The following is a 22,146-nucleotide window of genomic DNA, read 5'->3' as shown; positions in this document are numbered from 1 at the left end:
ACTACATGGGTTCACCGCTACATGGGCATACCACTACATGGGTTCATCGCTACATGGGCATACCACTACATGGGTTCATCGCTACATGGGCATACCACTACATGGGTTCATCGCTACATGGGCATACCACTACATGGGTTCATCGCTACATGGGCATACCGCTACATGGGTTCATCGCTACATGGGCATACCGCTACATGGGTTCATCGCTACATGGGCATACCGCTACATGGGTTCATCGCTACATGGGCATACCACTACATGGGCTCATCGCTACATGGGTTCATCGCTACATGGGCATACCACTACATGGGTTCATCGCTACATGGGCATACCACTACATGGGTTCAGCGCTACATGGGTTCAGCGCTACATGGGTTCATCGCTACATGGGCATACCGCTACATGGGTTCAGCGCTACATGGGCATACCGCTACATGGGTTCATCGCTACATGGGCATACCACTGCGTGGGTTCATCGCTGCGTGGGTTCATCGCTGCGTGGGTTCATCGCTGCGTGGGTTCATCGCTGCGTGGGTTCATCGCTGCGTGGGCTCACGGCTGCGTGGGCTCACGGCTGCGTGGGCTCACGGCTGCGTGGGCTCACGGCTGCGTGGGCTGGGCGCCACCACTACATGGGCTCGGCATCATCACTACATGGGCTCGGCGCCACATGGGCTCGGCATCATCACTACATGGGCTCACCACAACAACGAAGATAAGTTCTTTGTGGTCTGAACTCTGCTCATCAATGATGCTGATAACACACTCAGGAAATCCTCATCACATCACCGTTGCTTCTCTTGTACAGACTCATAGCTATCTCCTTCCATACAAGTTTTTCAATATACACCCCATCCTGCCCGCTTTTTTTATTGTATTTGCAACACCTAGAGAGAGTTATAGTGGTTGTAACACTAAAAAAAAAAAATTGCTTCTCCTTTAACCACTCAAGGACCGGAAGATTTTCCCCCTTAATGACCAGGCTATTTTTTGCGATATAGTACTGCGTCGCTGTAACTGACAATTACACAGTCGTGGGACACTATACCCAAACAACATTTATATTCCCCCCCCCCCAAATAGAGCTTTCTTTTGGTGGTATTTGATCACCTCTGCGGGTTTTATTTTTGTGCTATAAATTAAAAAAAATTACAAGTTTGAAAAAACAAAACTTTTTTTACTTTTTGCTATAATAAATATCCCCCCAAAAAAAGTAAAAAGCATTTCTTCCTCAGTTTAGGCCAATATGTATTTTGCTACAAATTTTTGGTAAAATAAAATCGCAATAAGCGTATATTGATTGGTTTGCGCAAAAGTTATAGCATCTACAAAATAGGGGATAGATTCATGGCATTTTTAATATTTCTTTTTTACTAGTAATGGTGGCGATCTGAGATTTTTAGTGGGACTGTGACATTGCGGCAGACACAGCAGACACTTTTGACACTATTTTGGGACCATTGTCATTTATACAGCAATCAGTGCTTTAAAAATGCACTGATTACTGTGTAAATGACACTGGCATGGAAGGGGTTAAACTCTAGGGGGCGATTCTAACTGTAGGGGGGATTGTCTCACTAGAACATGACAGAGATCACTTCTCCTGATGACAGGGAGCAGTAGATTTCTGTCATGTTGCTAGGCAGAATGGTTACAGAACGGACACTTTTTTTGGGACCATTGACATTTATACAGCGATCAGAGCTAAGAATAGCCACTGATTACTGTATAAATGTCACTGGCAGGGAAGGGCTTAACACTAGGGGGCAATCAAGGGGTTAAGTGTGTTCCCTGGAAGGTGTTGCTAACTGTATGGGGGGCTGGGCTGACTGGAGGAGGAGAAAGATTGTTGTTCCTAATCACTTGGAACAGATGGTCTCTCTACTCCCCTGACAGAACGGGGATCTGTTTGTTTACACTGACAGATCCCCGTTCTGCTTGTCTCTGGAGTGATTGTGGGTGGCCCACTGGATGGCTCCCCCAATCGCCAATGGGCGCACACGCGCCCACAAAACGCTGCGCATGTGCCCAACGTACAATGATGCTGATTTGCGCAGGGGAGCCAACTTGCTGCAGTACAACTGTGGTGGGCGGTCCATAACCAGTTAAAATATGTTACGTCGCACAAGCACTATGAAAGTACCTGGTCGGCAAGTGGTTCTAAAGTTAAATTGTTTTTATCTTAAAGTGGAGTTCCGACGAAAAAAAAAAAAATTAAAAGCCAGCAGCTACAAATACTGCAGCTGCTGACTTTTAATATATGGACACCTACCTGTCCAGGGAGCCCACGATGTCGGCAGCCAAAGCCAATCTGTCTGTCGGCTCTCGGCTGCTGCCGCCGCCATCCTCGGTAAGGGAATCGGGACGTGAAGCCGTGGGCATCCTCACTGGTCCCTGCTGCCTCCTGGGACCTGTGTCTCCCAGAAGACAGCGGGGGGGGGGGGGGGGACGGAGGAGGCGCCGGAAGTGGCGTAGGTCACCGCGATCACCGTGGTGATCTATGCCAGGAAGTGGGAGCAAATACCTGTATTAGACAGGTATCTGCTCCCTCCTCCCCCCTGAAAGGTGCCAAATGTGACACCGGAGAGGGGGGGGGGATTCCAAAAAGTGGAAGTTCCATTTTTGGGTGGAACTCCACTTTAATGCATTTCCTAAAAAATGTCCCAGTAGTTGTATCACCTATTGGTAGGCTATTAGCATGTATGATTTGCACAATCATTCCTTATCCATGTCGCAGATTGAATGAGTGATTAGACGGTCGCTTTTTTTTTTTTTTTTTTAATTTATAGCCATGTGGCATCATCGCAGGGCTACAACACCTCTATGGCTAGCCAGAGCTAGTGGAGGAATATGTGGCAGAAGGAACACAAGACGTCCAATGCTTGTCGTGGCAGGTGTTATTGGCGTTGTGGAGGAGTGTTTTCACTGTTGACAATTCTGAGACTAGCCCTTCTCCACCTGCATATTGGACCAGGGTGACTATAATGCAATGGTTTCACTGCAGGGAAATCTGCATTGTCATACTAAAGGAAGTCCAGACACTGGCAGGTTCAGTAGATATTTTTACAGATGGGCAATTCTTACTTTTAATTATGCGCTTTGATTTCTATCATTGTTTCACTGCTTTTTTTTTTTTTTTTTTTTTTTTTTTTTATGACATTAGTTCTACTTTTGATTTCCTTTTTTTACATAAAATAGTTCAGGTAGAATGTTTGTGAAGGTTGTCTTTTATCCAGGCCATGGGGATCTTCCTGATGCTCATTAGAAATAAGGAGTGGCTTGGATAAGCTACTAAACATCTTCAATATTAAAGAACAATGCTAGGTGACTGACGCACTACAACTAGTGGAGCTAGATGGTGGCTGGAAGGTTACAGGTCTGAGAAAAAGTTGCAAAAAACTTGCTGTACACGCTGCTCTTGTACAAGCTGAAGCCCATGTTAACAAGGCTGGATTGTTTAAAATTAGTGTTGTATCCATTAACCCCTTCACGCCGACAGTACACATATATGCGGCCTCACTGGACTGGGCTTTTTTCCCGTGGGGCTGCATATGTGCATATCTGTCTTTGCGCTGGGAGCACGCTGCATAGCACGCTACCAGCACAGAGTCTAGGATCTCACCAGGAGCTCCGGGTCCTGTACTAACGATCAAGACATGGTCACCTCATCACTGTGATAGTCTCCGATTGGCTGTCACAGTGATCAGTCACTATAAAGCCCGTCCCTGTGTTTCTCTCTCTGATTGGAGAGGAAAGATACTTTGTATCTCTTTCCTTGCAGAGAGAAATGAACAACTGTGTGTAAACAAAAAAAGAAGAAATACCTAGATCAAGGTTTTATCTAGGTCAGGGCCAAAGGTCATGGTCAGTATATTTTGGCAGGTTTTTTTTTTAAAAAGCGTTTTTTAAATGAGCGTCGGTGTGTTTTAGGTAGGATAATAAAGTAAAATGTGCACTATTGTTTTGGATCCTACTTTGGTAAAAAATGACATGCCATATCTGGTCCACTATGCAGATAGAGGAGTGCTAGTTTTAGAATTGTCAACAGTGAAAACACTCCTCCACAACGCCAATAACACCTGCCACGACAAGCATTGGAAGTCTTGTGTTCCTTCTGACACATATTCCTCCACTAGCTCTGGCTAGCCATAGAGGTGTTGTAGCCCTGTGATGATGTTGCAGGGCTGTGAAAAAAAAAAAAAGTGGTCGTCCAATCACTCATTCAATCTGTGACATGGATAAGGAATGATTTGAGCAAATCATACATGCTAATAGCCTTCCAATAGGTGATACAACTACTGGGACATTTTTTAGGAAATGCATTAAGATAAAAATGATTTGACTTTAGAACCACTTGCCTACCAGGTACTTTCACCTCCTTCCTGTCCAGGCCAATCACTGTGATCGTTTGGAGCAGGAGAATTTATTTTGGGTTGTTCTTTAGTGGTAGGTTATGGTAGTAATATATATAATATACAATATATATCGCTAAATTTATTCTTTTACTATTTTGGGCCAGTTTTAATTAAACAAAAAAAAAACGAGATATGCATTACTATTTATCACCAATCGAAAGTCCAATTTGTCCTGAAAAAACCCTGGTATAATCCACCTGGATGCAAAAAGTGGTTGTGATATGTACGTTTTACTAACTTGTGTCAGAGTTACAAAATTGTGCTTGGGCATTAAGATTTGTTTTACCCTTGGGTGGGAATGAGTTAAGCAGCTGTGGAAAGGAAAACTAGCCTTGAATCAGCACATGGTTTGTTTTCTTTTCTAGATCTGGTGAAGCTGTAGTGCACCTGGCATACCATTGTTATCTTCCCACATAAGAATTAAATGGAAAATTGTATTTCTTGCTGCAGATAATGTATATTAAATAGTGTTCAGTAACATTGGGGTGCTCCAAGCACCGAAGAGAGCATGTTGTGAAACTTTAATGTGAACTTGTCCTTTGGCCATACAGGACAAATGTATAGTTGCACTTAACCACCACCCACCCCAGCAGCACATTCCTGAGCCGCTTTTTACTCTTCTGCTAAGGCTTCCTGTACACGGGATGTTGTTTAACCTCTCCTAAACGATTTAACTTGACAGCTAGAAACCGGCGTCTAAAAGAATAATACGTATCGGCCTAAACTGAGGGAAAAAAATGTTTTATATATTTTTGGGGGATATTTATTATAGAAAAAAGTAAGAAATAATATATATTTTTTTTTTTTTCAAAATTGGCACTTTTTTTTTTTTTTTTGTTTTTGGCCCAAAAAATAACCACAGAGGTGATTAAATACCACCAAAAGAAAGCTCTATTTATGGGAAAAAAATGTTTGTTTGGGAGCCACGTCGCACGACCACGCAATTGTCAGTTAAAGCGACGCAGTGCCGAATCGCAAAAAGTGCTCTGGTCTTTTGTCAGCCAAATGGTCCGGGGCTGAAGTGGTTAAAATGAAAAACGACGTTTAGCAGCGTTTACAAGCTGTTACAGGCATTTGGGGTTTCAAATGCCTCTGAACATCCGTCTGAACCTATATTTTGCGATCCAAAAAAGCTTCTAAACTGCCTAGAAACTACTATAAATGACCCTGTGTACATGTACTGATAACACAGAGGAGAGTTCAGGGGGCAGCTGAAAAAACTGCCCAACTGCTCCTAAACGTCTGTTTACCAGCAGTAGTGTACATGAGGCCTAAGACTTAATGTACACAGGACGTTTTCTTATCGTACATTACAGGACACAGAGCCATAGTAGTGGGTTATAGGCCACCTTCAGGTGATGGCACGCCCTAAGATAAAAAGTGCACTCCCTATATAACCCCTCCCACTACTGGGAGTGTGTTTTTTGCCAGTGTCTAAGGCAGTGATGGCGAACCTTGGCACCCCAGATGTTTTGGAACGACATTTCCCATGATGCTCAGCTACATTGCAGAGTGCAAGAGCATCATGGGAAATGTAGTTCCAAAACATCTGGGGTGCCAAGGTTCGCCATCACTGGTCTAAGGTGTTGGTCACGAGTAAAGATGTGCTGTGCTGAGCTCCTCTGAAGCAATCCTTGCTGGGGCTAGCTGTGCAGCTGGATCCATTTAAAGTGTCATTTAGGTCGAACTGATTGGTACCCGGGCCTCGTATCGGAAGAAACAAGGTTTTGCCTGTAACGCTTCTCTTTTTAGAGAGCTGGACCCCGGGATCCAGTACTTTTTGGTAGCAAGGCCATAAAGTTTTACTGGCGGGGTGCTATTACAGGTCCAGGATTGTGGGTTTCCTCGAGGGTCCCCGGCTCCTGAAGGTTTAACGGAACCCACCGTGAAGGCTGAAGATTGGGTCTGTTGGTTTTACCACAGAAAACCCTGCGGCGGGAAAGGTAAGTGGAGTTTTTATAAGAAATCTTTTGAATTTTCTTATGAATGTCTCCTTTTAAGTTAGTAAATGTTGTCATGCTCATGTGTCACCACTGGGGGCTGTATAGAGCATGTACCTTCTCACGCTCCCTCAGAGAGCTCACGATGTGTCCGGAACAGCAGCTTGCAGACCTCCGGTAAGTCGGGGGGGTTTCCTCCCCTCCAGACGCCCCCCACCTGTGCCATTTGCTACCCTTCAATTGAAAGAAGCACCAAAAAAAAAAAACCGTCGGCTTCCAGGCTCTCCTCGCCATTTTTCTCCCCTCTCTGTAAGATCCCATAGGATCAGAGGCTCGCGTGGGAGTGGGGTCGTGGGGGGGGGGGGGCGGTGCTTAGCGCCGCGCTGGCGTCCTTCAACACCCAGCGCAGGAAAGAGTGTTTTTAAAAGCACTAGTGTTAGTGCTGCAAGCTGCGGAGGGACACAAGAGCGTAGAGGGGCATGTAAGAGGTTGGTGACACAAGCATTTTTTTTGAACACATTTACTTTTGCAGTGGCTGACTATTGCTCAAGCAATGGATGCAATTTCTTCTGGTAGTACTTCTGCTTTGTTCATTGGGCTATATTCGAAAGGAGGGGTTGAAACACCCCCAAAAAAGGAGCTAAAAGGGTCTCCCTCAAGCTCTGGAAAACCTACTCTACAAATGGCATCCTCCCCTGAGAGGGGGTGGCTGGTCAGTGTGAGCATCGGGGCCATGAAATGTTTGCAAATGTTTTCAACACTGCAGCCCCTGTTCATTTTACCCTTTTTTCCTCAGCCATGGTAGGTTTTTAAAAGCAGTTTAGCAACTTTAATTGCATCCCAGAGTGGTCAAGATATGACCGGTTCTCTTCCTTTTTCCTAAGACCCTCAGACTGAGGAACTAGGGGCAGGAGAAGACGATTCCCTCAGGAGATCGTGGTGAGGCTGATGACTCCTCTTCTGAGGTGTCAATTGTGGGAGGGTCAGCTTTCACAATCTGTTTGATGGTAACAATTTCTTCCTGAATGATCCACTCCACATTTATGTACCCTTAACTGAATGTTTAGGTTCGCTAAAGCCTCCTCAAGCTGTGTATGCTTTTTCCTGTCCATTCTTTGTTGGGAAAATTGTTTTGTACCTGGAAGATCACCCAGATAAGCATTATTTTCCATTCTAAAAAGTTTTCACACTTTATCCCATGGTAGAGAAAAGAGAAAATTCACTAAGCGGGGTATACCAGCAATTAATGCTACTATATCCTTTGTGAGTAAGTTTGACTTGTCCGGCAGACATTACTCAAATACTTAGGGATCCAGTGAATAAAAGGTTGTAATTCCTATTAAAAAAAACAAAACTTTTTTTCTCTGGCAGGTTGAGTGTCTCAGCCTGCGCTGACAGTAATTGGTTAATCGTTGAGAAACCATTTTTAACAGGTGTTTAAGGTTTTCCTGCTCAGCAGGTTCAGGAGGCAACTTTATGTTTGTAATAATTGCTATGACAGATTGCACCTTCGCTAAACGTCATGCAAGAAGCTCCTGGCTAATCTTCCCTTTTGCGGTAAGACAGCTATCTGGGGATGTTTTGGATATATCCAAAGAATTTCTAGCAAAAGTAAGATACCCCTTTTGCCTTTTAAATGAAGGACTAATTTGTGTTTTTTTTTTTTTATTTCAAAGTTCCTTCTTCTGTGCCAGGGGCATCAGCCTCCAGGCAGTCACGACGACCTCCACCATTAGGTTCAGGGGGTAATCCTCAGGGTTAACCCCAGGAACAAAAGAGGTCTTGAGGGAAGAAGCCTACAAGATACTGTAGCATCCTTATGAGGAGGTGCCCCCACTTGCTCAATACGGGCGAAGGGGAAGAATTCTTCTACAGTTCTCAGGCATCTGGCAGAAGGAATGTCAAGACAAATAGGGGACTTTCTCAATAGCACCAATGTACAAACTGGAGTTCCAAGAATTTCTGTCTCCTCGTTTTTTTTCAGATCAAATGTTCCTAAGGATCCAGAGAAAAATCTTTCCCTCTAGCATTGGACCATATTTTGGCAAAAAGTGTTCATGATGGCCCCATGTAACGGCAGAGATTGGGATTTGGTTAAATCCAAATGAACGTTCTAGATCTCAAAAATCTAAAATTCAATTGCTGTATATAATCTCCCCCTTTTTTGCATGAAGATGCATATCTCCATATGCCTATTTCCTCGCTCACTAGCAATATTTTCTTTCAAAGTGGAAAATCTTCTTTTTCAGTGTGTAGCTCTACTTTCCAATCTAGCTGCTACACCTCGCGCACAAGATTCTGGCTCCTTCTGTAGCCAAATTGAGGGCCTAAGGTATAACGATTATGGTTTATCTAGTCGATCTGTTCTTGTTAGACCCGCTTAGACCAAAAGTATGGTCACCGCATTCGAATACCTGAAATATCTAGGTCGGATTCTCAACCTAGGAGGAATCTTCTTTAAAACATGAAGAAAATACTTGGGTCTGATCAGATACACCCAGAAAAGGGCATTCGTACCCCAGGCTAAGATCAGCGACATAAAGGTCTTATCTAGGTAGTCGAAGCAAGATGTATTTTTCTCCTATTCAACTTTGCGTGAAGTTGTTGGGAAAAGATGGTGGCTTCATTCGAGACCGTTCTTTATGCTCAGTCTCATTTTGGACTGTTGCTAAGCAGTATCCTATCAGCTTGAAACAGAATACAAGCTCTATATTCCCAATGTGTCTGACTCCAAGGCCTACGGCCACATTACCCTGATAGCGCTCGATTTCGTCTGTTCTTGGAGGCTAAGCAGGGTCAGGCCTGGTTAGTACCCAGATGTAAGACCACCTGGAAATACCAGGTGCTTTAGGCTGAGTGCGCCGGATCCTCAGTTTATGGTTAACATCCAAAAATCTGCGAAGGGGAAAATCCTTTCAGCTACCCGGGAAATAGTATCAGCATATGCCAACCTTTTTTGTTTAGGTTGGGGGACAGTCCTGAAAGAGGCAGCTGTCCAGGAGAAGTGGCCTAGATCAGAAATGGCCTTGCCCATTAACATTTTAAAAATCCAGGCAGAACACTTGGTTCTGAGACCTGAATGTTCAGTTTAAGGTATTGTCCTGCTAAGAGTCAATCTGTTTATGCCACAGCAATGGACTATATTAATCACCAAGGGGGCACAAGAAGTTGTGCGGCCCAGAGAAAGGTGAAGCTTATCCTGTCTTGGGAAGAAAACAATGTATTTTGCCTATCGTCAGTTTTCATTCTAGGAATAGAAAATTGGCAGGCGCAAGCATTCCCATGAAAACATATAAAAAGTCAGTGCTGCGTCATCTATTAGACGCAGCTAAGGCCTGCATTCCATTACATTGGAAGTCTACAACTCCACCACCCATAGCATTATGGATTAAAAAAGTAGAAGAGATTAAACATATGGAAGATCTCATCCATACGGCACAAAATAGACAAGAGAAATTCTCCAAAACATGGCAGTTGTGGAACATGTTTATATACTCTAATGAAGGACAGGCTTTAAAAACAACTACACCGACTTAACTCGGTTTGCCGCGTGCGGGAAATCAGCAATGCTATTGCACTACATCATATACTCAACTCGATCCATGATCCTGGGGACTCTCCCCATCCCCTCCCCCCACCCCTGTCTTCCCTTACACTTCTCCCACACTATATTTCTTTTCTTCTTCTTCTCTTTGCTGCCTCTTTCTTTTCCTGCTTGCAGGACCTCTTCACAACTTCTTGGAAAAAGGAAAAAAGGAGAGGGGGAACACATGGGACTGTACTAATTAATTCGCCATGATTCCGCAACATAATGGCCTTAAGTGTGCTGTGTTATGTAATAATCCGTGGTGAAGATATACTGTTGGTTGTATTATATGGTCCGTGTGGACCCACTCTGTCTGTTATAAATTAAAAAAAAAAAAAAAAAAAAAGAAAATTAGCAGGCGGGCAACTTGAGTCGCCAGCAGTTTTTCCTGGGAGAATGGTTCCTTCACCCTGATATCTTCCTGTCATTATGTCAAGGATGGGGAATCCCAGACATAGATCTGTTTGCGTCCAGGATCAACAAAAAGATTGACAACTTTGTGTCAAGAACAAAGGATCCGCTGGCATGCGGAACAGATGCCTTGCTATTCCTGTGGAATCTGCTCTCACTGATTTATGCATTCCCTCCTATTCTGCCTGCATCCTTCAAAGGATCAAGCAGGAAGGGAAGTCGTTGATTCTTGTAACCCCCAGCGGGGTCCAGGAAATCGTGGTATGTAGAGATGGCAGTAGGGAACCCATGGACCCTACCTTCCTGGCTAGACCTTCTCTTGCAAGGTCTGGAGTTCCATCCTACTTTACAAACGCTAAATTTAACGGTTTGACTATTGAGGCCCACACTCTGAAGAAGCGTGGGCTGTCAGATTCTGTAGTTTTCTACCTTGGTTTATGCAGAGCCAGCCTCCATTGTTATATATTATGGAGTCTGAGATACATATGTCTCCTGGTGTGAAACCAGGAGCTGCACCCCAGGAAGGTAGAGTCCTTGATTTTTTTTTTTTCTGCACATGGGGTGAGAAATAAAGCTGGCCTTGAGGGCTTTCTAAGGACAGGTAACAACCACTTGCTTCGCATTCTTTGGTCCATAACTTTATTCAGGGGGTAACTCGGCTTAATCTCCGGTTAAGTAACCCCTGAACCCTTGGGACTTGATTTTAGTTTTGTCGACATCACAAAACAGCCTTTTTTGGGCCGATGCGACATATTCCCTTAGTCCTTTTTTTGACAAGGAAAACTTTTTTTTTTTTCTGGTAACCATATCTGCTGCAAGAAGGGTATCAGTATTGGCTGCTCTTTCTTGCAAAGAGCCATATTTTTGTTGCTCACAAAGATGAGGTAGTATTGCGTCCTCATCCTAACTTTTTACCAAAGGTAGTATCGGGTTTTTATCTAAAACGGGATATTGTTCAACCTTTTTCCAGAACCCTGTTCTTTGGAAGAAAAATCACAACATTTTTTTGATGTGAGAGCAGTCAATGTCTACTTAAAGGCGATTGCTCAGATTCGAAAAATGGATGTTTTTTATTCATGTTGCCTGAAAGTCCTAAAGGAGAACAGGCAGCATCGAAATCTACTGTTCTAAATAGATTCGACAAGTAATCGTTCAAGCTCATGGTTAAAGAGGTGGATTCCACCCTCTCAAATCAAAACGCACTCCTGAAATACTCCTGACATTGCTCTTGATGAGGCTAGAACGACGTAGAAAATTGCGTCCAGAGTCAAAGTTCGTTGCTATTGGACCCATCCTTTGATTGCGCAGCAAATGTCGGCAGGATATTTTTTAAACATGTATGTACAGCTGCATACCTACCTCGACAAATTTTTTTTTAATTTCACACGCATGTCCATTGCCACATTTGACCTTCTACTTGAAAAAGTATGACTATATATGGTGTATATGTAATATATAATATTCTATGAATCATCGCAAGTAATTAAAACATTTTTAACAATTTTTTTTTTGTTTGTTTTTCATTGTTTTCCATCATTTTTCTTTTCAGGTCTAAAATATAGGGCACCTTTAAAAACGCGGGTAACCGCGTTTGGCGTCTGAACCCATTTTCTTTGCTTCCAAAGAAACGCTGTTAAACGCAACTGCAAAGAACAGCAATAAACGAGACTGTACAATTGTACATGGTCAAATAAGATAACATTGAATGAGTTCAGGGGCAGTTGAAAAAAGCATCCAACTGCCTCTGAACGCACGTTTAACAGCGTCCCGTGTACATGGGGCCTAAGATAACATAGAGTTCAGGGGCAGTTGAAAAAATGTCCAGCTGCTCCTAAACGTCCGTTTACCAACAGCAGTGTACATGAGGCCTCATGTACACTGCTGCTGGTAAACGGACGTTTAGGAGCAGTTGGACATTTTTTTCAACTGTTCCTGAACTCTCCTCTGTTATGTTATCAGTACATGTACACAGGTTCTTTTATAGTCGTTTAGAGGCTTATTTGGAACCCAAAAAAAGCGTTCAGAAGCTGTGTTTATAGGCATTCTAAACACAGTAACTCGCGTTTTGTTTACAGGCGTTTTTCATTTTTGGCTATTTTGAAGAAGGAAAAAAAACGTTTTTTTTCAAATGCATGTAAACGTAGACGCGGCAAAATGTTTTAAACATGTGTTACTATCTGTCAAGTTAAATCATTCAGGAGAGGTTGTAAAAACGTCCGGTCTACATTAAGCCTAATAAGTTTGGCTGCTGAGAGCAAAAGAGTTGTGACTTGGTGCTTACAGTGTTCTGAGGATATTCTCTCTGAACCTGGTTGACAGCCTTGGTTGGGTGTCTGAGCAGCCAACACACACACACACGAAAATACAGCCGTTGAACAGGACAGTGGGAAGAGGGGGCAAAGACGGGGTAAGTATATACAGCTTGGGGTGGGGGTTAAGTGATCCAGTTGCTTAGTGCTGGCTGGATAAAGCTTAAAATCATGTTAAATCGTTGGCACACCAAAAAAAAAAAAGAAAAAGTATCTGAGCTGGATAACTAGCTGGCATCTAAAATTGCTTGTATCACTGGATACTCAGTGGCAAGAACTCTTTTACCATAGCCTTTGTCAGCATTTCCCATAATAAATTTGAACAGAAGAGAGTTTCCAAAAACTGGGAAGGTATGCAGACCTGGCAAGTCAAGCTTAGAGATGTCTCCACATAAAGTAGAATACCAGTATAAACCTATTTAAAGGACCCCCTCCTCCCTCCAAACACATATACTAATTAACCTGTGTAAGAAATATGTATATATTTCCCTATTTTCAGCCCACTCCAGTTTGGTCACATGATCCAGCTCCTGCAGCAGGAGGGGAGTGCCAAGAAAGGATGAGCCGAGGGGCTTATGGGTGGCATCACTGCTTCTGGCTTTATTAGCCGTTGAGCATTATTTCCTCTCCCCTGCAGCCTTCACTGGCTAACACAGGAGATCACGTGAGCGGATTGGAGCAGGCTGAAAAAAGTAAATGCATAATTTTTGCACAGGTTAGTCGGCATTTTTTTTAAGGAGGGGACATTTTTAAGACTAGATAGGTTCATGCTGGAATTCTACGTTCAGTCTGCAAGTGAGGAAGGCAAAAGCACAAGCTGTACACCTCCCCCCTCAAAAAAAAAATCTCATAACACCCCCCCCCCTCTTAAAAAAAGGTATCTGTGATTTCTTGAAAGGAGGAGGGGGCGGAGCAATATTAAAGAAAAGGGTGGCAATGTGCTTGGTAGTTTTGCAAAGACCAGTGGGAAGCCCCTGAAGAAATGTTCCTACTCCAATGCATTCCACTGTGCTTGACAAAATGGGCAAGTTCATGTGTACACCTAAAGGAGCACTGCTTTTTAGGGTCAGTGATCCCTTAAAGGGGTTGTAAAGGTAATTTTTTTCTTTTTTTAAAATAACAAACATATCATACTTACCTTCACTGTGCAGCTCGTTCTGCACAGAGTGGCCCCGAACCTGGTCTTCTGGGGTCCCTCGGCGGCTGTTTCAGCTCCTCCCCGCAAGCATTTACCACCTTAATGCGAGCTCCCTCGCATGGTGGTGAGTGCTTGCGGGCGCGCTCCCGTGATACAGCCGGCGGCTATAGCCGCTCGCTGTATCACTCAGCCCCCCCCCCGGCGCGCCGCGTCATCGGATGTGATTGACAGCAGCGCGAGCCAATGGCTGCGCTGCTTTCAATCCATCCACTGCAGCCAATCAGCGACCAGGCTGAGCTGCAATGAGGACGAGCAGCGAAGATTCGAGGCGTCAGGTAAGTAAAACGGGGGGGCTGGGGGCGGCGGTACTGTCAAAAGTTTTTTCACCTTAATGCATAGAATGCATTAAGGTGAAAAAATTTTTATCTTTACAACCCCTTTAGAGCAGCATGTGGGAGGGCTGCTGAGAGGATGTAGATTTAGGCAGGGCACTGGTGGTGCTTAATAGTCTATGCAAACCTGTGTGGATTTGATTTAAATCGCAATTTAAAATCGCAATTTAAATCACTAGTATTAAGGCTTGATTTAAATCAACTCGATTTTACCCCCTTCCTGACCAGAGCACTTTTTGCGATTCAGCACTGCGTCGCTTTAACTGACAATTGCGCAGCCGTGTGACATTGTACCCAAACAAAATTGACGTCCTTTTTTTTTCCCCCCACAAATAGAGCTTTCTTTTGGTGGTATTTGATCGCCTCTGCGTTTTTTTTATTTTTTGCGCTATAAACAAAGAGCGACAATTTTGAAAAAAACGCAATATTTTTTACTCTTTGCTATAATAAATATCCCCCAAAAATATATTTTAAAAAAACATTTTTTTTCCTCAGTTTAGGCCGATATGTATTCTACATATTTTTGGTAAAAAAAATCGCAATAAGCATATTTTGATTGGTTTGCGCAAAATTAATAGTGTCTACAAAATGGGGGATGGTTTTATGGCATTTTTATTTATTTTTATTAGTAATGGTGGGGATCTGCGATTTTTATCGGGACTGCGACATTATAATGGACATATTGGACATTTTTGACACTATTTTGGGACCATTGTCATTTATACAGCGATCGATGCTATAAAAATGCATTGAGTACTGTGTAAATGACACTGGCAGTGAAAGGGTTAACCACTCTTTGGGAGTGATTCTAACTGTTAGCGGGCTGGGCTTTAACACACAGGACAGTGATCACTGCTGTCGATGACAGAGAGCTGTGATCTCTGTCCTGTCACTAGGCAGAACGGGGAAATGCTTTGTTTACAAAAGCGTCTCCCTGTTCTTCCTCTCCGTGACACGATTGCGGACATCAAGTCTGTGGGACCCGTGGTCACGCGCCCGCCGCACCTCTTCTTAAAGGGGACGTACCTGTACACCCTTTTGCCTACCAGCGCCATTTTGCCGACGTACATCGGCGTGCGTAAGTTGGCAAGCAGTCAAATTATAAATTTTATAGTGCAACTGTCATCTCTGTCCCACAGCGGCTCTTCCTCCTAAGGCTCCATTCACACCTGAGCATAGCGTTTTTGAGCATTTTTCCGGCGTTTTGTTGCGCGTATTTGCATTTTCCATGCAGCGTTTTCTGGCGTTTTTGAGCTTTGGCGGTTTTTTTATTAGCCAATAGGATAAATGATCATCTGTTTCATCATTTGTTGCTATGATTTTAGATTTTGTCAACTGCTTCCTGCTCCAAAAACACCCAAATCTGCCCGATTCGAGGGACAAAAAAGGGTCCAGAACTTGTTTGAGCTTCAGGCAACTTGGAGTGGAGATGTGAACCATCTCCATAGAGAATAATTGATTTTTTTTTCCCCTTGAGCGCTTTGTAGCTTCAGGCTTCAAGCTACAAAATGCTCAGGTGTGAATGGGGCCTAACCCGCTGTTGACAGTCCCATTCGCTTTAATGGGACATCTGGTGAATGTGGAAGTGACACAACAAGGTGAGGGACGTGGCGGCAGCAGGTGATTGGATGCCCGCTAACGGGAGCTGCCATGATGTATCCGAAATGACGGGTGCTCTTTAAATGTAAGGACTTATTCTTGCTGGTATTTAGAATCTTAATATTTTCAAACAAAATAAAGGTTTCCTATTTAGAATAAGCTAGTTAGTAAAACAGCGATATCAGAACCAGTTCAAGCATACAGTTTGTAGTGTACATAGATTTGAAAAATAATGGGATAATGGAATATTCCTGAACTTTGTTTTATCTCATGGCTACTGTGACATTGTGTGAATGCATCAATGCAGTGCATGTTATCTCAGCTTGCAGAGCTTGGATTTATTGAATGAGTTTACCAAAAATGTAACTATTGCAGAATGTACAGCTTTGTGCTACATAACTAAGCTCCATTTCATGTTGAATAAACTAAATGATTACTGTATCTTAAATAGAAAACTATCTTTAGATAGATTTTTACTCCAAAACATTTTAAAATAAATTTGATAAAATCAAAAAAATTGATATTAAATAAAAAAAAAAATCCAATCTAAAAAAAAATAAAATCATAGGTTTTTATCCACCCTGGTGTAAACTAGTAATAGGAACGCTTCAGTAATTTAACTTGTCAGCATGTACCTAGAAAAAAGCATCAATTTGCATACCCTGACATTTAAATACTGCAAGCCAAAAAAGCTATGTTGAGGTTTGCATTTGATATAAAATTTTCCACCCTTCTCTGTGTATGAATTCCATCTTCTACGCTGAACTGTAGTTAGTCCAATAACAGTGCTCTATTCTTGTCCGACAGATCATATTAGGGGGCATAGCCTTTTTTCAGCCCCGGTTCACATCTCTAACGAAATGTGTCAGAGATGCCCCCTATCTCCGATGTTGTACATCATAGCGATGGAACACCTGGCAAATGCCTTGAGGCCCAATCATTATATACAGGTGTAGAAATCACGGGTAAACACTGCAAGGTGAGTCCCTTGGCAGATGACCTCTTACTTCATGTCTCTAACCCCCGTTCTCCTGGAACGCTTTGGTTTCTTTAGTAACTTAAAAATGAAAGCCACGAAATCCCAGTTCCTTGATATTTCACTTCCCTCCAGTACCCAAGAATTCCCTGCTGACAAGTTCCTGTTTCAATGAGCCCATGGTTCTATTAAATATCTTGGTGTTCAGATTCTATCACAACTTCATAAATTATAGAAGCTGAATTACTTTCCCAAGTTATCTGCTATGCAACACCCCCTAAAGAGCTGGTCGTCTCTGAAACACTTGTGGCTGCGACAGATGTCCCTCTTAAAGAGGGACATCCTTCCCAGATTTCTTTACATCTTCCAAACTATAACGTTCCAGGTTCCTCGCCTATTTTTCTGGTCCACACGTTCAGTGTTGCTCAGATTGCTTTGGCCTAGGTCCCTGGCCTGACTACAATACAATATTTTGGTGATTTGTTAGATGGGGGTGTAGGTCTTCCCCATTTTGAACTCGATCACTCTGCGTTGCTGCTGTGCAGAATCCTTGACTGGTTTCATCATGGCCCTTTTAAGTCATGGGTCAATCTTGAAAGAGAAATCTCACCTGTGCCATTGTTCTTACTCCCCTGGATTCATTCCAGTGATCACCTGCCTCAGTCCATGCTGACACTCGTAATGTCCTTGCTTCTTTCTGTCTGGAACAAGGTTATTAGGACATATAGTCATTAGGACATATGGTATCTCCTCTCACCTGGATCCCATGACCTTGATTCTAGAAAACCCAGGGTTTCCAGCTGGAATGAGTGGCAAAGGCATTCTTCAATGACAGATATCGAATCCATCTCCCATCTGACAGACGATTGGTTTGAACGGGGTGAAACCCTTGCGAGACATGGCACCCCAATCCAACTTCAAAACTTTTACGATAAACGTAAAACAGTAGGGCTACATAGGGACCTAACCCTATTCAAAAACCTATGCTTATCTGACAGAGTGCTCTCATACCATATCTAAACTTACTTCCCCCACCGCCGCACAGATTGTTCCTGAGTGTCCAGGTATCGGACTAGGCATCAGGAGCATTTGCACGAGTACAAGTACTCCTGCAAATACTCTGTATCGGGACCGATACTAGTATCGGTATTGGCACAACCCTATATAAAATGTAATTTAAGGTTAATGTTTGTACTGTGCAGTGTAATTATTTTTTTTTTTTTTTTTTTTTTGTGGCAGAACCTGTGTGCTTTAGAGGCATGACTTTACTATACAATTCAATATCTGTGATTTGTGGTGGTCACTCAGCAACTTTGAATTTTGCTGCAAAATGTGATCACCAACTTCACTGAGTTTGATTTTCTTCTGTTGACCTGGGTTTTTTACCTTTTTATAACTACACTGTTGTTGCATTAATATGTATGGCGCTGCTGTCAGATATCCAGAGTGAGCGGTGGCACCCTACATTATGAAACGATGACCTTCTGAAATCCTGACCGATGACTTTATTAATCCCAGTTTCCATGCAGTTACATTTCTGACACATGGGAGGAATGACTACTCCCTCTGCAAACAAATGCCTGTGCTGTGTTATGGCATTTTTTTCAGTGTTCAGCAGATACAGGAAAAAGTGTAAAAATATAAAGCATGCCATTTGCCTCTGGTCGCAGATTATGTATCATAAGGCTAGAACGATCCAGTGAGCCAGGTAGCTTTTCTGATACTATTTGTTCACATGTAAAATTCAGTTTTTGACTAGAAGATCACTTAAAACCTCCAAATGTTGTTTATTGTTTTAAAGCCCTAGGGAATAAAATGGTGTGTGTTTTAATTTTTATGTCAGGCGGTATTTACGCAATTTTTGGGGGATAATTACACTGTTAAATTTCAATGCACAAAAGCACAATATAATACCCAATTTGGTAAAATATAAACAATTTTATGCCAAGTAAATAGATACCAAACATATCCCACTTTAAAGTGGTTGTAAACCCTTACAGACCACTTTGTGCTACAGGTAAGCCTATAAGGCTTGCCTGTAGCTACCCCGGATATCTCCTAAACCTGCACAGTTTAGGAGATATCCCCTGTATTTGCATGTGCCGACGTCATTGGCACATGCACACTGAAACAAACTGAAGTAACGGCAAGTATGTGCCTTTGCTTCAGTGAGTGTGCCATTACCACCCGCATGCGCGGGAGTGATGTCATCGTGGCTCCGGCCAATCACAGCGCCAGAGCCGCGATACCTGGAAGTGATATCGCTGGCCAGTGCTGTGTATGCTATGCATACTAGCTCATTAGGCCTTTGTCTTGCAGGTGTTAGTTTTTTTTTTTTTTTTGTTTGTTTTTTTAACCGCTTGACATCCGGAGGACGTCATATGACGTCCTCGACTTTCGGGGCTTATATCTGAATCATGTCTGAGGCTACAGACATCATTCAGATACCGGCATTTTCAGCCGGCGATTCCGTACACCATAAGAACGATCATAGCGGCTGTTCCGCCGCTTGATCGTTCTTGCGGGGGGGGACGTCCCCCCCCTCCCGCCGCCCTCCGGTGCTACTACCGACTCACCTCAGCGATCGGTGAGTCGGATAGCGGATCCGCCGGCGCCGGATGTTCACCATAGAGATTTCCGGCGGACCAGATGGTCGCCGGAGTCTCTATGATCGTTCGGAGGCCGGGCGCGATGTTATGACGTCACGCCCGGCCTCTGCATTCAAAAAAACGGCGCCGCTTCGGCTGTGAAGCAGCGATCGTTTTATTTTTTTTTTATTTTAGGCTTCCCAGCCTAGAGGTGAGATGTGGGGTCTTATTGACCCCATATCTCACTGTAAAGAGGACTGATCGTGTCATATTCCTATTACAAGGGATGTTTACATTCCTTGTAATAGGAATAAAAGTGATCAAAAAAAAAAAAAAATTTTTAAAGTGTAAAAATAAAAATTTTTTAAGTAAAATTAACAATAAAAAAAAAAAAATTTTTAAAGCGCCCCTGTCCCCGTGAGCTCGCACGCAGAAGCGAACGCATACGTAAGTCCCGCCCACATATGAAAACGGTGTTCAAACCACACATGTGAGGTATCGCCGCGAACGTTAGAGCGAGAGCAATAATTTTGGCCCTAGACCTCCTCTGTAACTCAAAACATGTAACCAGTAAAAAATGTTAAAGCGTCGCCTATGGGGATTTTTAAGTACCAAAGTTTGGCGCCATTCCACGAGCGTGTGCAATTTTGAAGCGTGACATGTTAGGTATCTATTTACTCGGCGTAACTTCATCTTTCACACAATGCAAAAAAATTTGGCTAACTTTGCTGTTTTGTTTTTTTTTTTAAAGCATGAAACTGTTTTTTTTTCAAAAAAAATGCATTTGAAAAATTGCTGTGCAAATACCGTGCAAGATAAAAAGTTGCAATGACTGCCATTGTATTCTCTAGGGTCTCTGCTAAAAAAACATATATAATGTTTGGGGGTTCTAATTTTATAGCAAAGAAATGATGATTTTTGACATGTAGGAGCGAAGTGTCAGAAATGGCCTGGATGCGAAGTGGTTAAAATGGGTTTACAACCACTTTAAAATTGTGCATGCCCTAGTTTGTCAAAACTACTGCAGGCATCATCCCAGTATAACCAAAGTCTAGCAACGTACCAGTACGTTGCTGGTCGTCTTGTGGTTAAAATGTAAACCTTTTGTTTAGATGGTTGCCAGTTTTTAATGCTAGCCATACATGGCTAGACTTCTGGATTGTTGATTTCTCCATTCACGTTAACCGCATGGAATCTCCATCAGTCTATACAGTAAGTCAGTTGTGTTCATTGTAGATGTGAGATCTTACTGACAAGATGTGGCAAGCACAACCTCCCTGAACAGTGACAAATGCCATGCACACACCATGTGGTGTGTGAACAGTAAAGGACTTTTCCACTGCCAACTGGAAGGTAAGAGACCCTCTCTGGGAACTCAGCCAAGCTGCAGGGATGCATGTGTAAAAAGGAGTTGAGGCTACTAAAAGGCAAGACATAGATTATTCGATTTTCTTTCCTCACCACGGGTGGAAGAAAAGAAAATCGCTAGATCCCCACATTAACACAATCGGTGTTATTGGTGGAATCTCTTCTGCAGCACTATTGCATTCTGCCTGCAGGGAACCTTCCCGGCTGCACAACACAATGATTACTGTTAGTGGCTATAGCCACTGGCAGTAATCACTTGTAAAAGATCTGGCAGGCTGGATGTACCCTAGTCGAACAATGGATCGACTTTGATAAAATCAGCCTGCCACTTCATGGATCAAGATTCGACCCATCTATGGCTGACCTAAAACGAATGTAGGGCTCAGTTGCTCTGCAATTTGCAACCTGATGCAACTTTAGTTTGAAGCATCATTATGTCCCATTTACACTGGTGCAACTTGTCATGCGATTTGGTAGTTTGAAATCTCATGACAAGTTGCACCCCCTCGCTGGCAATGGAACTGTTCATATCAATATGTTGCAGTGATTATGAAAAAGGATCCTGCGCTACTTTTTACCAATTTCATTGCGACGTGCATAGACTTCTGTTAAATGAAGTCGCAAGCCGCAATGAAATCGACAGTGCAAATCGTACTGATGTGCGGCTTTGAAATCACGCTGAAGTAGCACGATTTTAAAGCCGCACTGGTGTGAACCGGGGCTTAAATCAATTTGATTTTCTTAACGAGTCAAAGAGCAGTTGCTATTGTGCAGAAACCTATAGTAACCATGGCGTTTACTGGAGTCTAGTTGATCGGATCATTTTTGAAAGGGCTTAGTGAATTCTGTGTGAAATGTGCTAGTGTCATCAGATGTGAGCACAGAACAGTAATCTGTAGGACTTGTTAATCGCCTCTGCTTGTTTGACATTTATTTTTAAAATGAATGCTTTGTTGTTTGTGCACCTGGATAATAATTGTAACTCTATCCTAATGCAGCCATTGTAAAAGGTAAAATGTGATTATTTGTTCCTTGTCTGACCCATACCAGGCTATTAGATGCTATGAGCAACACAATTGAGCTCTTTGTATTGGATATTCCTTGAAATATTGTATTTTACTCTCTTTATTTTTCAGTGAAGGCCACAATGCCAATTTGGGTGGTGCTGTTGTCTCGAATAATAATGAAGGAAAAGCAGACCACAAAGGTGAGTGTGGAGCAACAGTCACATTCAGTCTTGGCTCCTATGGGATAGCCTCCAAGATATGGCTTCTCTTCAGTAAATTATCATGTTTTCATATAAAGTAAGGGAAACCTCAGATCACAGGAAAGCATATAACAAGTGTAACATTCAGAACAGTTGGATGTCCCATATGTTAACATATTACCAATAATAGATGATTTTACAAAAACTTGTCAGG

General features: G+C 42.8%; 1 protein-coding gene and 1 pseudogene across 1 annotated transcript in view; both read left to right on the top strand.

Annotated features, from left to right (window-relative positions):
• SLC35E1 (solute carrier family 35 member E1) overlaps positions 1 to 22,146 on the top strand; it is a 49,383-nt gene that overhangs the window by 1,236 nt on the left and 26,001 nt on the right. Inside the window, exon 2 of the mRNA XM_073592777.1 lies at positions 21,862 to 21,932. Coding sequence (XP_073448878.1) covers positions 21,862 to 21,932 — 71 coding nt within the window. The remainder of the gene's footprint in view (positions 1 to 21,861; positions 21,933 to 22,146) is intronic.
• LOC141125135 (5S ribosomal RNA) lies at positions 9,094 to 9,212 on the top strand (annotated as a pseudogene).

Source organism: Aquarana catesbeiana, linkage group LG01 (genome assembly GCF_042186555.1).
Source record: "Aquarana catesbeiana isolate 2022-GZ linkage group LG01, ASM4218655v1, whole genome shotgun sequence".
Classification (NCBI taxonomy): domain Eukaryota; kingdom Metazoa; phylum Chordata; class Amphibia; order Anura; family Ranidae; genus Aquarana; species Aquarana catesbeiana.
Note: the sequence above shows the minus strand (reverse complement) of the source record. Positions and strands in the feature narration are given on the sequence as shown.